The sequence below is a fragment of the Macrotis lagotis genome, chromosome 5, assembly GCF_037893015.1.
Source record: "Macrotis lagotis isolate mMagLag1 chromosome 5, bilby.v1.9.chrom.fasta, whole genome shotgun sequence".
In the NCBI taxonomy this organism is placed as follows: Eukaryota; Metazoa; Chordata; class Mammalia; order Peramelemorphia; family Peramelidae; genus Macrotis; species Macrotis lagotis.
In genome coordinates this window covers 40683387-40700427 of record NC_133662.1, presented here as the reverse complement: position 1 = coordinate 40700427, position 17041 = coordinate 40683387, and the positions used below count along the sequence as shown (strand labels likewise).

Sequence of the window (17041 nt, the reverse complement as noted above, 5' to 3'; positions counted from 1 at the left end):
GGTTCTATATCTCCTTGGCCCAGTATTACATATGACTTTTATTGCATTGTGATCTGAGAAAGATGTATTCACTATTTCTGCCTTTCTGCAGTTGATCATTAGGTTTTTATGTCCTAGTGCATGGTCAATTTTTGTATAAGTTCCATGTACTGCAGAGAAAAAAAGGTATATTCCTTTCTATCCCCATTCAGTTTCCTCCATAAGTCTACCATATCTAATTTTGTGTGTATGTTTTGATACAGATTTTGTTCCTAGTTGTACTTGCTTAATTCACAGCAATTTATACAAGTCTTTCCCAATTTCCCTGAAACAGTTCTTTTCCTATTTTGTGTAGCATAATTAGTCCATGACATTTATATGTTATGAATGTCATTTGTTCAGGTATTGGTGGTCACCCCTTTATCTTTCAGTCCTTTGTACTACAAAAATGGCTGCTATAATTTTGAACCTATAGGTCTATTCTCTTTTATTTCTTTGGTAAATAATAGGAATAATCACCAAAATTAGCACATGACTGTCAGATGAGAAAGCTTGGTGGAGTTCATTGTTAACCTAGACTTGGGTTCACACTCCATCTTTGATACATGTAGGCTAAGAGATCTGGGCAAGTCACTCAATTCTTATCACCCCCTAGAGAACTTCTAAGTCTATAAGATGTTAAGAAGGTTCATATTTGCATTGACAGAGGAAATCACTAGGAATTAATTGTCAAAAGAATCACAGGAAAATTGATTAAAAAAGAAAATTAATTAAAACTATTAGAATTTTTTATCCTTTGAGTTGTTTGCAAGAAACTTGCATATTTATAAGCAGGTTGTCAATTCAACTATTTAGGAATCAAATATAATCATTCTTTTGTTTTATTAATCTTGTTTTTTAAAATTTCTCTTAACCTGGGGAAAGATGAGTTACTATAAATCCTATATGAGTGTATCAAAAATTGTTTCCTCTTGTGAGATTTCACTGTTTAGCAGTCATGCAGCTAGGTGGCACATTAGATGGAATACAGGTCCTTGAATCACAAAGATCTGAATTCAAATACAGCTTCAGACACTTGCTAGCTCTGTGACCCTGAGAAAGTCACATAAACTCTACCTCAGTTTCCTCCACTTTAGAGTGATAATCAAATGAGGTAATATGCAGGACACAGATTCTGGCATGTAATAGGCTGCTTTATACTTTTTCCCCCTTCCTTTCCTTCTTCATTCTTGATTAAATATCTATAAATTTCTATTTCCAGAGCTTGTACCTTTTAATTCATAATTGCCTATTGTTAAGAAATCATTCCTGTTTATTATATTCTTCAATGAATAAAAAAAGGAATCCTTCAAGATTGATGATGGTGAAAACTTAATCTATATCTTCATATTTTACAGGGTGACAATGGAAACCAAGGCGAAAAAGGCCCTCAGGTCTGATGATTCCCTATTCCTCCATAGTCAGCATTCATATCTGCCTTTCTCTGTTCTAGTTAGCTACTATGCTGTCACTAATTCTTCCTGGTTTTTGCCTTTCACATCCATCTCTTAGATATTACTTGTATCTTTAGTAATTTTTCTATATTTAGAGTTCATTAGGCTTTCTTTCCTAGGATTTAGCATTTTTCACTTCAACACTATGCTTGAAAGTATGAACAAAGAACAAATTTTCAGACTCCATAGTTTTTTCCTCTGGATGTGGATGACATTTTTCATAATAGCTCTTTCAGCATTGTCCTTGATCATCCAACTGCTAAGAGGAGCTGTATGCATCATAACTCATCATCTCACAATGGTGCTGTTCTGCTCACTTCATTCATCATCAGTTCATGCTTGTCTTTCCAGGCTTTTCTAAAGTCCAGGCACTCGTGATTTTTTACAGAACAATAGTATTCCATTATATTCATATATCATAGCTTGTTCAGTCATTCCCCAATTGATGGGCATTAGGTCTAATTTTTAAAAGTAAATTTACAAACTGCTTAATATATTAATGTTCATTCGACAACTCATGTTTGAATTGCTGTGTATCTGAATTAACTAAGAATTTACATAATTCCACAATGTGCTTTATTTTTCCCCCTTATGATTTCCCACCTTTCCTTTAGTTCAATCTCCCTTCGCATTTTATCTTACTTGCGAATTTTTCTGTAGATTTACCTTCTGGTATTTTTCAAAACATTACTGATCTGTAATTCTGGTCAATAGCATCTGTGACCTTTACAATTTACTCTATTATTAATTAATAGCATATAGAATTAAATAGGATTTTCACACATTTGCTAATAATATTTTATGTTCTTTTAAAGGGTCAGAAGGGAGAAAATGGAAGATCAGGGGATCCAGGACCACAGGTATTTAAAAAAAATAACAATTGAGTATATACTTCTTCTTTCAACAGGTATATCTAAATAAAAATAAAGATAATATTGGAATTGGGTTATTTTTTTTTGAGACATGAACAAGCATAAAATTTTGGATACTAAATAGATGACAGCCAAGTGTGTTGTATGTTTGTTTTCCTGGAGCAGGGATTAACTCTTCCTGTGGGTTTTATATCTATTGTGGGTTGTAAGTCTCATTGCTTTGCTTGCCTTCCATGTGATCTTGAGAGGAAAGAAACCACCCACATCTTGGAGTCATTTATTCAAGTCAAAGAAAAAAAAACACAACTCACTTCCTAATGTGAATGGCATCAGCTATGGAAAAAAAAAAGGCAAGGGATTGTAGAAAGTAAGAACTGGAATAGAACACAGAGGTCATCTAGTTCAACTCCTTTATTTTAAAGATGAAAAAAATAAAGCTTAGAAAACTCTCTGTGGAGACTTGAATAAAGTCTTTTCACCAGGATATGGCACAAATGCTTCCCATTTAGCACCTTTCCCACCATGACCTCCCATGTTTCAAAGATGGCACTCCATGTAGAGATGAGTTTCCCATTAATCTTTCACATAGTTATAATGAAGAGGCAGGAACACTAGTCTTGAAGTTAGGAGGACCCACATTCAAATTCTACCTCTGACTCTTGTTAATTGTTTACCCCTTGATAAAACCATCTCACCCTTTTGTTTCCTCACTGAAAATAGTACCTACCTCATGGGATTGCTCTGAGTTTCAAACAGGATAATCAATTAGCTTTGACTTTACCTTCAAATGAAGTCAAGTGCTTTGTTAACCCTTAAAGTTCTATATAAATGGGATCTTTTGAAGGGTTTACATTAGATCCTTGCTATAATGCCTTGATTTACCTGAAGATAGCTCTAAATTTCAATTTGAAATTAGTGAAAATAGTTGTACTTTTTTCCCAGCCAAGTTTAGAGACCTCTTAAAATCCATCCATGCTTTTCATGGCTCAAGGATACATTAGTAAATGCTGAATAATCATTTCTCCAGGGGGAAAAAACTGTGCACAATATACTTTTGAGTTTAATATACATTATTGACATTTTCTCCATCACTTTCTAATATCTAGACTATATATATACATATATATATATATTTATAGTGGTTACCAATTTTTGAGATATTTATGCTTACACTGAAAATTTAACAATTGATTCTGTAAACTGGCTTAGTTGGTTACAGTATTCCCTTAGCTTAAGAACCACCGTGCTAACTTTATTCAGTGGCAATTGGTAGTTTAGCACAGTTCACATTACTCAGGATAATTAGGATTATATCAGCTGTGACTGTTGCCTTCAACAGCAAGAATTCCTATTCCTTAAATATGTGTTCCCTCCCCTGTATACTTTTCATAGAAAATAATTTAAACCAGAAAGCATTCATTAGATGCCTGTTGTGTACCAGACATTGTGCTAAGTGATGGGAATACAATGAAAGTGAAAAAGCAGCCTGGACTCTCAGGAAGCTCAAAGTGAATTAAGGAGGATAATATGTAAATAAATGATCATGAAAATATATATATATATATGTGTGTGTGTGTGTGTGTGTGTGTGTGTGTGTTCACACATGTACAAGATAAATATAAACACATATAATATAAATGTAATATAAGACTTATAAGCATATATAATAAATGGGAAATAACCACAAGAGGGTGTTGGTAATCATATTAAGAAGGACTAAAAAAGTCTTCTTTCAGAATTGGAACTTTAGCTGGAGAGAAATGAGGAAGGCGGGAGGAAGTTCCAGAAGAATCTGCTTTTAAAAAGATGAGATTGGTTCCCTAAGAGTGAACTCTCCAAGATTTGTGGGAAAATAGCAATAAATTCCTTCCTGGGTCCTATTACGTTTCTTGAGAGCCTAAAGCCAAAAGGCTCAGTCAGTTGCTAAGTTCCAATAGTATGAGAACTAGCTGGCATCCCTGACTGAAGGAAAGGGGACAGTACGAGTGTGTGTTGGGGGAAATGGGGGTGACTAGAGAGCAGAGCAGTTGTTCCTCCTCAGGAGCTGATATTTGGGTACAATATAGAGTCTTTTAACCTCTTTACTGAGGCTGAATTCTCCTATACCTGTCAGTTTACCAAGTATTGCACATATGGATTCTTTTTGGCCTTAATGATATATATCAAGTCCAACTGAATTGTTTCTCTCACAAACTCAGCAAAAATTTTTAATGTATTCATAGTCAACAGCTGTTTTCATTTCCTGCAGCAATTTAGTTGTGATACTTTACATCAGCTCTTTTCATCTGTTCTCCTAATTTAACTTTGTGTTTTTTGACTATAGAAGGATACAGGATAAAATCTACCTTTACATTCCTAAGTCTATAATCATGTTTTGAAATTTTGCTGTAAAGTAAGAGAAGTTGGGGGCAGGGGGTAGATATTTCACTCCATTGCATGTCTCTTAATGGCTTATTTTTCCCCCATGAAAGTTAATCCACTTATAAATTCATTTGTTTTGTTTTGTTTTTCTAATTTATGAGAACATGGTTTGTATCCACTTTTTTTGTGCTTCTAATAGGCATGACCTCAGTCTGGTTCTCATTTCTTTTCTCTACTTAAATTTATCACAATCAAAACATAGAGGGTAACATGGCATAATGGATAGAGGACTGGCCTTGGAGACTGAAAGGCCTGGGTTCCAATTCTAAACTTGACAAATACTGCTTTGTAATGTTGGGCAAGGCTCTTTCTCTGTTCTAGTTGGCTACTATGTTGTCACTAATTCTTCCTGGTCTTGCCTTCCACATATATCTCTTAGGTATTACTTTTATCTTTAGAAATGTTTCTATCTTTAGCGGTCATTAGACCTTCTTCCTTATGATTTAGCATTTTTCACTTCAACATTATTAACAAAGAACAAGTATTCAGACTCCATAGCTGTTGCAAAAAAGTTTTAGAGATCATAGAGATGATGCTAATCTGCATGAGAAGAGGGAAACTAATGTTCAGTTTGAAAAAGAAAAAAAATAGCATATGATACTGAATGAAGTCAAACTAAAATTATATTGCCCTATCATTCTTCACTGTTCCACTTGAAAATTTAATTAAGCAATGTTAATATATGAGTGAAATAGTTACTTTCTTACTTCTCGGACCTGAACTAAATGCCTATAGCCCTGAGGGAATAAGAATGAAGAAAATAAATATTTTTATTGCTTTCTTGGTCGTCTGAGTTATTTTCAATGGAGCATTTGATTCATATGTGGAAATCATAGATGAGAATGAAGTTAAGATAAACCCTGTTAAGGCTAAATGTGTGGACTAAAGTAAATGATCTAATGTAGTTTATGACACAAGCAGTTATGAGTTTTTTTTTCCTTCATGGTTGTCAATATAGGCAATGCTTGTCCTCTACAATGGTTTGTTACATAATGCATATTGATTACCTTAAACATTTAGTTTAACAACTGATGGTTGAGAGATGAGAAATCACTCTGATTTTAGGAATTCTTTAACATGGAACTCAAATTAGCAATCAACAAACATTTTAAGGCTATTGGTGGGGCAGCTAGGTGGCGTAGTGGATAAATCACTGGCCTTGGAGTCAGGAGTACCTGGGTTCAAATCCGGTCTCAGACACTTAATAATCACCTAGCTGTGTGGCCTTGGGCAAGCCACTTAACCCCATTTGCCTTCCAAAAACCTAATGAATAAATAAATAAATAAGACTATTGGCTGCCTAGATTATGAGCCATGTGTCCCTAGACTGTGAATCTCATTGAAATATGCGCTAATGGAAGGGAGTAAGAGCCCCTAGGATCAAAACTCAGTTTTATTAACTGTTACATGGATAATGGTTGGACTTTTCTGGGATTTTCTCATCTGAAAAATGAAGGGTTTGAAGTCAGTGACTACTGAAGCTTGGTACTGCTGAGACAAACAAAAAAATCTCAGGAACTTACATTCTACTGGAGGGGTGGGTTAGGGTTACACACAACTTTATCCAAAGCATAGTACAGGTTGTGAAGTCAAAGATGAGACACTGGCAAAGAACTGAATTCAGCAGGAAGAGAAAGGAGTATATGAGCAGAGTCTTAAAATATTCTGAAAAGAAGTGAAAAGGAAGTGTTTTACAGATGTTGTTGCTGTTCTTCAGTGGTGTCCAATTCTTCATAACCCCATCGACCAAACTGCCCAAGGGATTTTCTTGGCAATTTTCCTTTTCCTTCTCTAGGCAATTAAGGTAAATAGAAGTTAAGTAACTTGTCCAGGTTCACACAGCTAGTAAATGTGAGGGGTCATATTTGACCTCAGATCTTACAGATAGATTCAGGCCCAGATCTAGCTGCTATAGCTTCAAATAAAATTGGGAGTTAGAGAAAAAAATAAATTGACATTAGGGATCATTAAATATATTGAACACATGATTCTTTCTCCCCACTATCTCTTTCTATATCTATCTTTCTGTCTCTCTTTCTCTGTCTCTCTCTGTCTCTCCATCTCTCTTTGCATTGTAAAATAGATAATTTTTTCTCTTGTTCTTTATTTCTATAGGGAGTTCCAGGCCATCATGGAGCAAAAGGAGAGGTATGAAATTTAAAATTCAAATTTTCCTTATAACTAATCTTCAATAATCTCTGATTATTGCAGTGTAACTATTGAACATTGTTGGATAAATTTCAACAATTGTTGCTTGCCATTGAATTTTGAGAGCATCTGACCTAATTTACACTAATATTAAGTTGTTCTGAAATATTTTGGTCAAATTCCACTTTCAGGTGGGAATCTGGCTTCATCTTTTCTATCCCTTTGTGTAGAGTACCTTAGTGTCCTCTTTTCAAAGACAAAAATCCACTGGCATAAGCAATAAAAGCTTATTTTTCTTTCTTTTACTTTTTAAAGGTTTTTGCAAGGAAAATGGGGTTAAGTGGCTTGCCCAAGGCCACACAGCTAGGTGATTATTAAATGTCTGAAGTCAGATTTGAACTCAGGTACTCCTGACTCCAGGGCCAGTGCTCTATCCACTGCGCCACCTAGCCGCCCCAGCCATTACTATTTCTAACTGTTAAAATACAAAGAGTGACTGCGGGGGAAAAAACAATAGGGGGAATGCTTGACAATTATTTAGGTCATGATAATAGCATTACTATGCTTTCAAGACTTGTGTGCTTCTTTTCATTTACATTGTAGTCATTGTATATATTAATGTCATCTCATAGATTTTTCCATGAATCTATTTTGATCACATTAGTCATTTCTTGTAAGATCGTTATATCCTTTACATTCATGTACCATGATTTTTTTATCAATTTCCAAATCAATACCCAACCTTCTTGTAACCAATTCATTGCTATTACAAAAAAAGTACTATAAATGTTTTAATATATGAAACCTTTCTTCTTATCATGGGCCTTCTTGGGATATGTTTATTAATGGAATCTCTGGGCAAAAAATAAAGACATTCTAGTCATTTTATTTGCATAATTCCAAATAGCTTCCCAAAATAGTTGTATTGATTCATATATCACCAATAATACATTAGTCTTCCTATCTCTCCACAGATGCTGCAACACTAACTATTCCCATCCTTTTTTGTCATCTTTGCAAATTTGCCAATGAGTAAATAGAGCTAGTTTGATCTCCTCTTTACCTGTCCTTATTCTTTTTTTCCCCTTTTGTCTTATTAAAAACTTTTCTAGAACTAAATTAAATAATAGTAGGGAGAGGGGACACTCTTGCTTTATTCCTGTATTTATTGACAAAGGTTCTATTATATCTCCATTGCATATGATGCTTGGTTTTAGTGTTAGATATTCATTTGTATGATATTAAAAGGTCCTTTTTTGCCTAGATTTTGTGGAATTTTTTTTTAGATAATAAGTGCTATGCTTTATTGGAATTTTTAAAAATGTATTGATACAATCATGTGGTTTATTTAATCAAAAGAACTGTTCATGAAATATATTGACATTTCACTATTCTTGTAACTATATAGGTTTGAGAAAAGAAAAATCACAATTTAAACTTTCTATATTATGCATTTTCTATCTCAGTAGTATTATCAATTATGTAAATAAATTAAATCAAGGTCTTCAAAGAAAATATACAAAATAAGTTATGATCAACCTATTAGAAGTATTATATGAAGATAATATATAATGAAACATACTGAACAGATAATGAAAGTCCACAAAAGTGTTCTTTTACAGTTTTGGTCAATTGTTTTTACAAGTTTTATGATAATTTTTTTAAAAAATCAATTCTAATACATATTAAAAATGACTGATTGACTTTTATTTCTTAGTCTCTACTATGCATGGTAGAAGTCCTAAAAACCCAGATTACTAGAATTCAGACAACAGAAAAAAAAAAAGAATTTCATTTCATTCTATCCAGAAAGCAATTTAGTGGTAAATTTAGGAAAATCACTGTCTTGGGTATCAAATGAGATATATAGATAACTAAGTCTCCTTCCTCTCTACCTTCAGGGAGCTTGCAGTTTGAGGATGGACAAGGTTGAGTGTTTTATAAACAATACTAAATGAAAAGGAACTTGAATTAAATTTCTTTGCAGATAATTTTCAGTGTTTTCCAGATTTAGCCTACCTAGTTTTCTTTTATATATCATGTCTATGAATTTTTTATTGATATTGTCATTTGCAACAGACATATCTTATACAGTATTTAAGTTAAGATTTTGTTTTGTTCTCTTTGGATTTAGAAGGGTGAAAAGGGAGACCCCGGTATTAGGGGTGCCAGTGGACCTAAAGGAGAATCAGGGTTGGATGGCTTAATGGGGCCCATTGGTCCAAGAGGACAACATGGAGAAACAGGTCCTCGAGGACCTCCTGGACTGGATGGGAAACCAGTATGTCTTGTTTTGTTTTGATTTTGGTCTATTTTAAAAATATAAATTCATTATTGCTTTTTAAGTAACTTTCATATATACAATAATGCCTATTATCTCTGATCTAGGGGAGAGAATTTTCAGAGCAGTTTATACGGCAAGTTTGCACAGATGTTTTGAGAGGTAAATATCAAATATATTAAAGAGAATATTCCCTCTCACAAATATAAAACAAAATATTCAAAAAGAAGGTAGTCATTTTTGGTGACATAAGGAACTAATATTTAAAAAGGAATTGTTTTTAGAAAATAATTTAAAATTAAAATAAATTAAAATACAGTTTGAAATGAAGAACCCATGAATGCTTAGTAATCACTTTAAGTTATTTCTTTATTTTTTTTTTTTTAGCCCAGTTGCCAGTTTTACTTCATAGTGGAAGGTTACAAAGTTGTGACCACTGTCAGTCTCAAAATGGCTCCCCTGGGCTTCCTGGGCCACCTGGTCCAATGGGACCAGAAGGCCCAAGAGGATTTCCTGGGTTGCCAGGAAGAGATGGTGTGCCTGGACTAATTGGAACTCCTGGACATCCAGGTGCTCGAGGACTAAAAGGTAATCCATTTATTTGACTAAATAGGGAGAGGCACTGGGTCTGTGTTTTCACTGTAGTGAGGATTTCCAGATGAGAAAACAATAAATGCAGGTTGGCATTTTCTCTGCAACTTATGATCTTAGAGATTTTAAGAAATTAGCTGGCTTGGCCAGGGTCACACAGTCTATATGTATCTGGAGAAAAACTTTGAACCAACTTAGTCTTTGTTTTTGTTTTTTTTTCACTTAATATTTTTTTCAATTACATTCAAAGATAGTTTTAAAACATTTATTTTCTTAAAACTTTGAGTTCTAAATTTTTCTCTTTTTTCTTTTCCTCCCCACTCCCGAAGACAGCAAGCAATCAGATAGAGGTTATACATGTACAATCATGTTAAAAATATTTCTATATTAACCATGTTGAGAAGGAAGAATCAAAATAAAAGGGAAAAATCACTAGAAAGAAAAAAACAAATTTTTAAAAATTGAAAATAGTATTCTTTGGTCTACATTCAGACTCTATAGTACTTTTTCTGGATGTGAATCATCTTCGATCACAAGTCCTTTAGAATTGTCTTTGATCACTGCATTGCTGAGAGGAGTTAAGTCTATCACAGTGATCATTCAATGTTGCTGTTATTGTATACAGTGTTCTCCTACTTCTGTTCATTTCATTCAGCATCAGTAAGTCTTTCCAGATTCCAGCTGAGTAATAGAAATGTCAAAATATTTTTTTAAAAATGGAAAGAAGGATGATTTTGTGTAAAGATTATGTTGGAATTCACTGAAAGACAATAAAAATCCTAATTAAAAATAAAGAGGGTTCTGAAATCTCCCTCCTCATCATTCCTCATAGAACAATAGTATTCCATTACATTCATATGCCAGAATTTGTTCAGGCAGTTTCTATTGAGAAAAAGAACTGCTATAAATATTTTTGTTCTCATGGATCCTCTTCTCTTTTTATGATCTCTTTGGGATACAGACCTAGATGTTGTATTGCTGGATCAGTTCAGAATTCCACCAGCAGTGCATTAGTGTCCAAGTAAAACCCAAGTCTTTGAGGCGAACTCTCTATTTGCTTATATTTCACTGCTCCTCTTCTATTAATTCAATACAAATTCAGTTTCCCCTGTAAAATCTGTGGGAAAAATGTCTATCTTCCTCTTTTCTACAAAGATAGAATTTAGTTTTCTGCCTATATATTTTATAAATATCTTAACCTTCTGAGTGAAGCAAGTGGTTCCCCCTCCATCTTTAATTTATTTATTTTTGAATTTTACAATTTTCCCCTATTCTCGCTTCCCTCCCCCCACCCCCACAGAAGGCAGTCTGTTACTCTTTACATTGTTTCCATGCTATACATTGATCTAAGTTGAATGTGTTGAGAGAGAAATCATATCCTTAAGAAAAATAAAATAAAATATAAGAAACAGCAAAATTATAAAATAAATTGTTTTTTTTTTTTAATTAAAGGTAATAGTCTTTGGTCTTTGTTCAAACTCCACAGTTCTTTCTCTGGATACAGATGATATTTTCCATCACAGATAGCCTGAAATTGTCACTGATTGTTGCACTGATGAAATGAGCAAGTCCATCAAGGTTGATCATCAACCCCTTGTTGCTGTTATGGTATAGAATGTTCTTCCAGATTTTCCTTATCTTGCTCAGCATCAGTTCATGCAAATCCTTCTCTTCTCTGAATTCCCATCCCTCCTGGTTTCTAATAGAATAATAGTGTTCCATAATGTACATATACCACAATTCATTTAGCCATTCCCCAATGGATGGACATTCACTCAATTTCCAATTCTTTGCCATCATAAACAGAGCTGCTATGAATATTTTTGTATAAATGATGTTTTTACCCCTTTTCATGATCCTGATGAGGTGTTTTAAAGAGAAAGGCCAAAGATATGAGGCATGATGAATCCCAAAATAAAAAATGTTCAAATTACTTTTGATTGGGATCTTCATAGTCTTTCATAGTGAATCCCGCACACAGCCTTTACACAAAAACATCTTTTCTTTTCTCCAGTTTTTAATGAGACTTTTCTGTATCTCAACTGGTCACTTTTTTCAAGTAATTTGTAATGTTCTCTTTCACTGTCAGGATTCAATAGATACGTCAAGATAATTGCATTCATTTCCCTTTCATCTCTTTCCTTTCCAAATTATACATTTTTGAGCTTCTCGTCATTGCAGCAGAAAGAGAAAAATCTATCGATTCCAAAAGCAACATAATACCACTGGTCAATTTCTTCATCTTTAATTTCATGTTAGTCTTTGACTCACTCCAGTATCAAGTCCTCAAGTGAATAATTGCATGAAATTGCCATTAATGTTTATTGTAAATTAAGGTGAACGAACAAGAATGATAAATTGCAAACTCGTTTATAAAAATAAAAAAATTGCTTGTTCCCTTTAGCATATGTATTCTTTTCCTAAATCCCCCAACCCTCCCCCCACTAGAAAAACTTCAGTGATTTTTCAAGAACAATAATAATACAATTAATCTTCCACAGGACAGCCAGGTAGAAATGGGGCAAAGGGTAACCAAGGATTTGGGCATCCAGGAGAACCAGGACCCCCAGGGCCTCCAGGTAAGTATTAAGTATTGCATAATTTGTTTTAGGCATTAACTAATAACAATTAATATTAATAAGCCAGCATTTGTGTAGAAATGGGTTTTCAAAGTACTTTACAACTATTATCTCATTTTATACATTTAAATATATTTAAAACAGCAATATAATTGTCTTATCATCTGAAAATTTTCCATGAATCTTTCAAACATCTCTTTTTAGTACCTAATTAATTCTGCCACAAGGACAATTAGGTAGTAAAATGGATAGAGTGCTGGACCTGAGTGATTGAAGGATGACTAGAGTTTTCAGAAAGGGAGCTCTCAGTTGTACCAACATGTTAACTTAGTTATTTGGAAAAATAAATATTATTTTACAAGAAATTATATTGATCTCTCTAATGTGATTATTGTTTAGTCAATTCAGTCACATTCAACTCTTTGTCACTCCACGGACCATACTATCTGTGAGGTTTTCTTGGCAAAGGTACTAGAGTGCTTTGCCATTTCCTTCTCTGGGAAAACAGAAGTTAAAGTGATTTTTCACAGACTCACACAACTAGGAAGTATCTGAGGCTGAATTTTAATTATGGTCTTCTTGACTCTAAACTAAATTCTACAGAGTTATCTAGCTTCCCTATCTAATGTGCTAGATGAATTCAGAAAATTGTCTATTAATTTTTTAATAATATTTTGTTGTAGGTCCTGAGGGTCCCCCTGGAATTAGCAAAGAAGGGCATCCTGGAGAACCAGGTCTACCTGGAAAAGATGGAGACCGTGGAAATCCTGGAATACAAGGGCCAACTGGACCCCCTGGAATCTGTGATCCATCTTTATGTTTCAGTGTGATAGTTGGAAGGGATCCATTTAGAAAAGGGCCAAACTATTAATTTGCAATGCCTTCTTCAGCAGATTAGGCATGGTGCTTTTCTTTTTTTTGGTCTTTCAAGTCTCAGGAAGATTACCAGCAATAATCCTTTGAAAAGGAATTAAAGTACCTCGGTTTTATAAGAAAACACATAATGAAATAATGAAAAGATCATTTTAATTGTTGGTTTTAAAGGCTGAGATGGAGCCTTTACAATAGAAGCATTATCTAAATGAGGAGGGTTCCTCATGAGTCCATTGATTTGAATTAAAAATAAATTAGCTGCCACCATTGCCTTGTAGCAGTGCAGTATTAATTAATCAGATGTCCATCACTGTGAAATATTTCACAATCAGTCTCCATATAGTAAATCATTTTATTTCAGTTTCATGTTTGTGTGAATCTCATGGTTATGTATGCTTCATATATCATAATTCATGCTTGTTCATTAGTCAAAGGGGAAGATGCATTTAGTTATCAAAAACTACATGAAATTTTCTTTATGTGTATATAATTTCTTTCACAGAATGACCACAGTGATTAATTTAAATCCAACTAGGAAAGAAATGATATTAAATAGATGATACTAAAAAATACAGAATGTGATGGGGGGAAAAGTCAGTTTCATCATTACTCTCTTGCATGTTAAAAAAAAGTATGAGTACTAATGCTAAGGACTTCATTCCCCATTCTCTCTCCCTAATTGCAATGTTTGTGGTACGCCTTCATTTTCCATTTTATTCACTACATGTGTATGTTAATGTATGTTAATTTTTTTGTGTATCCCTAACAAAAACAAAACAAAACAGGCTTCAATTGAAAGGACAGCAGTTGCACAAATCTCACTGTGCTTTGTCCAAGTAGGCAGATGGTTAAATTAATATTGCACAGTCATGTACTGTACCAAAAAGGCTTTATATAGAAGTGACTTTCAGATGTTTGGTTTTTCAGTTGTCATGCTATAACTTTGCTACTGTGCTTGACTTTCAAGGTCAAATAAAATTTTGTACAGATTCTGATGATGATGGTAGAAGCCTTTCTTTACATTTACTTTATCATTTAATGGAACAGTCAAATTTTGGGGAAAAGTGAGGTGACTAAATGCATAAAGAGCTGGACCTGAAATCAGGAAGACTCATTTTCCTAAGTTCAAATCTGGTCTCAGATACTTACTGGCTATGTGAGCCTGGACAATTTACTTAACCTTGTTTGCCTCAGTTTCCTCTTCTATAAAATGAGTTGAGAAAGAAATGGCAAACCACTCCAATATCTTTGCCAAGGAAACCTCAGAAGTCATGAAGAGTCAGACATGATTGAAAATGAGTGAACAACAAATGTTCTCATTATACAGGCATTCACACATTTCTAATGGCTATCCTAGTACACATTTTCCTACTTCCAAAATAACTTTTTCTTCTAACAATGAATAAATTTGGAAAATAATTTGATGTTATTCTTCTTAACTCTCAAAATAAGAGTCAGTCAGGGCCATCAAGATTTCTTGAATTTTTCCCACAAGTTGTCTTATCATATTCATCTAATCCAGACTGTAATCTTGAAAGTGCCTTACAGATGATCTAGTTCTACCCCCTCATCTTATAGATATCCTTATATAGAAAAGAAAACAGTCCTAGAGAGGTGCAGGGACTTGCTCAAGCTCATATATGTAGTAAGCAACAAATCTGGTATTTGAATTCTGTGGCTCTAAAATTAGGGTTCATTCTCTTATACCATACTGCTTCCTTGGTAGTTTTGCTTGAGTTGGAATATATGGATATTGAAGGTCCAGAGATGTCAAATTCCTGCCTGAGAGTTGTATATACATTAAAACTCTAGATGGGACCTGAGATTAAAATATAATTGGGAAATGTTTAACAATAGAAATAAAACTACAGCATAAATAATATTTATCTGTGGTTTTCTAAGGCAATATGTGGTCCACAAGGATCTATTTCTACTTGAGTTTAACACCACTGTTGTATATCATGCTCTGCCTACCAATTGTCATTATCTTTCTGTGCTAGCAGAAATCATGTCAAAGCTCCAACAATTCTGTAGGCTTATAATTTGTATGTTTCTTTATGCTTTGAACTTCTACTCAAGTACGTAAAGCCAGGCTGACCACTAAAATTGGAATTGAATACTGTTTCTTTGCATGTCATGGTATAAATGAACCTCCCTGTGATTCCACAGTGTTACCTACCCTTCTGGGAGCAGAATGGGAAATAGAATATATTTTTAATTTTTTTCAATTCATTAGTACTTTTTCATTACCTCAAAACCAAACCCCTGAAACAAATATGAACAAATAAAAATGAACAATTGAAAAGATTTAAGACCTCTGATCAACATAAGGATAAATCAAGACCAGCATTGAAAAAGAATGCATTTGATGAATTAACATACAGTATGAGATATGGAATATATTTTATTGTTTTTCCTTCATTCTCAAAGAGGACCAATGAAATCATAAATTTGATGTTTTGACTTGAAAGTGAATTGGATTTAAATGAGGCAGGATTGTGCATAGTTACCAGCTTGACTCTCTCCTCCATAGCTATCAGTCCGGTGGCAAGACATCAATCAGAATGACAGAAGATGGTCTTAAGATGTAGTTGAATGCCTTAATCTTTTTAAGTTAAGTTCTTTCTCAAGTCTCCCTTTGAGGTTATCCACATTCAGTGATTTAAAGTTAGTTAAGAAATGAGGCAAAAAGAAGACCTCTTTTATCTACTAAAAAAAAAATATCCATCTGATAGGGAAGACCCTCAGGGTTTCTCACCATAACAGAAATAATTGCTATTTATACTCACTTTGATCCATCAAAACCCAAACAATAATCAATGAGGCTTAGGCTGGCACATATTATTGGCCAATCAGTGAGAGTCAGAGTGATTTGGGTCTAAAGGTGTACTCAGATAACTCCATTTGAATCCCAATGAATCTTAACAAAGCCTGATTTCTTCCAGAGCTCTATTTCAAGAAATCTATTTTCCTCTGGGTAAAGTATTGAGATGTAATTGCATGATTCCCTATGTGGACAGAGAAGAGGAGGAAGGGAGGGAAAGAAGAAGGAAGGAAGAAAGGAAGGAAGGAAGGAGAGAGGGAGGGAGGGAAAAGGAGTGAAGGCAGAAGGGAGGGAAGGAAGGAAAGGAAAGAAAGAAAGAAGGAGAGAGGGAGGGAAGGAGGAGGAAGGGAGGGAAGAAAAGTAAAGGAAGGAAAGAAGGAAAGAAAGGAAGAAAGGAAAAAAGTAAAAGAAAGAAAGAAAGGAAAGAAAGAAGAAAGAAAGGAAGGAAGGAAGGAAGGAAGGAAGGAAGGAAGGAAGGAAGGAAGGAAGGAAGGAAGGAAGAAAGAGAAAGAAAGAAGAGAAAGAAAGAAAGGAAACAAAGAAAGAAAGAAGGAAGGAAAGAAAGAAAGAAAGAAAGAAAGAAAGAAAGAAAGAAAGAAAGAAAGAAAGAAAGAAAGAAAGAAAGAAAGAAAGAAAAGGAAGGGAGGGAGCTGGGGGGGGAGAAAGAAGGAAGGGAGGGAGGGAGGAAGAAAGGGAGGAAGGGAGGGAGAAGGAACAACATTATAGAAAGACCTAGGGTAAATGTATGACTTTTTTTCCCTCCAAGACCATTAAAAACATAATTGAAGATGAGATAGTAGTAATCCAGGATTTTCATGGAATTAGGTATATATGCCCTTTTTTTTCCTTTTAGAGAAGACTGGATAAATCCATGATTGGATAGTTAACTAGTTCACTGGAATCTTAAGAATTATTACATGAACAACTTCTCTCAAGTAAATCTTGTGAAATAATAGAAATAGAAACAATCCTAACATTAC

General features: G+C 34.1%; 1 protein-coding gene across 1 annotated transcript in view; it reads left to right on the top strand.

Moving 5' to 3' along the window:
* Positions 1–16280, top strand: part of COL21A1 (collagen type XXI alpha 1 chain) — a 322637-nt gene extending 306357 nt beyond the window's left edge. Inside the window, exons 23-30 of the mRNA XM_074237242.1 lie at positions 1377–1412; positions 2288–2332; positions 6881–6913; positions 9048–9194; positions 9302–9356; positions 9582–9782; positions 12287–12364; positions 13048–16280. Of these exons, the coding sequence (XP_074093343.1) occupies positions 1377–1412; positions 2288–2332; positions 6881–6913; positions 9048–9194; positions 9302–9356; positions 9582–9782; positions 12287–12364; positions 13048–13235 (783 nt within the window). The 3' untranslated portion in view covers positions 13236–16280. The remainder of the gene's footprint in view (positions 1–1376; positions 1413–2287; positions 2333–6880; positions 6914–9047; positions 9195–9301; positions 9357–9581; positions 9783–12286; positions 12365–13047) is intronic.
* Positions 16281–17041: the final 761 nt, after the last annotated feature.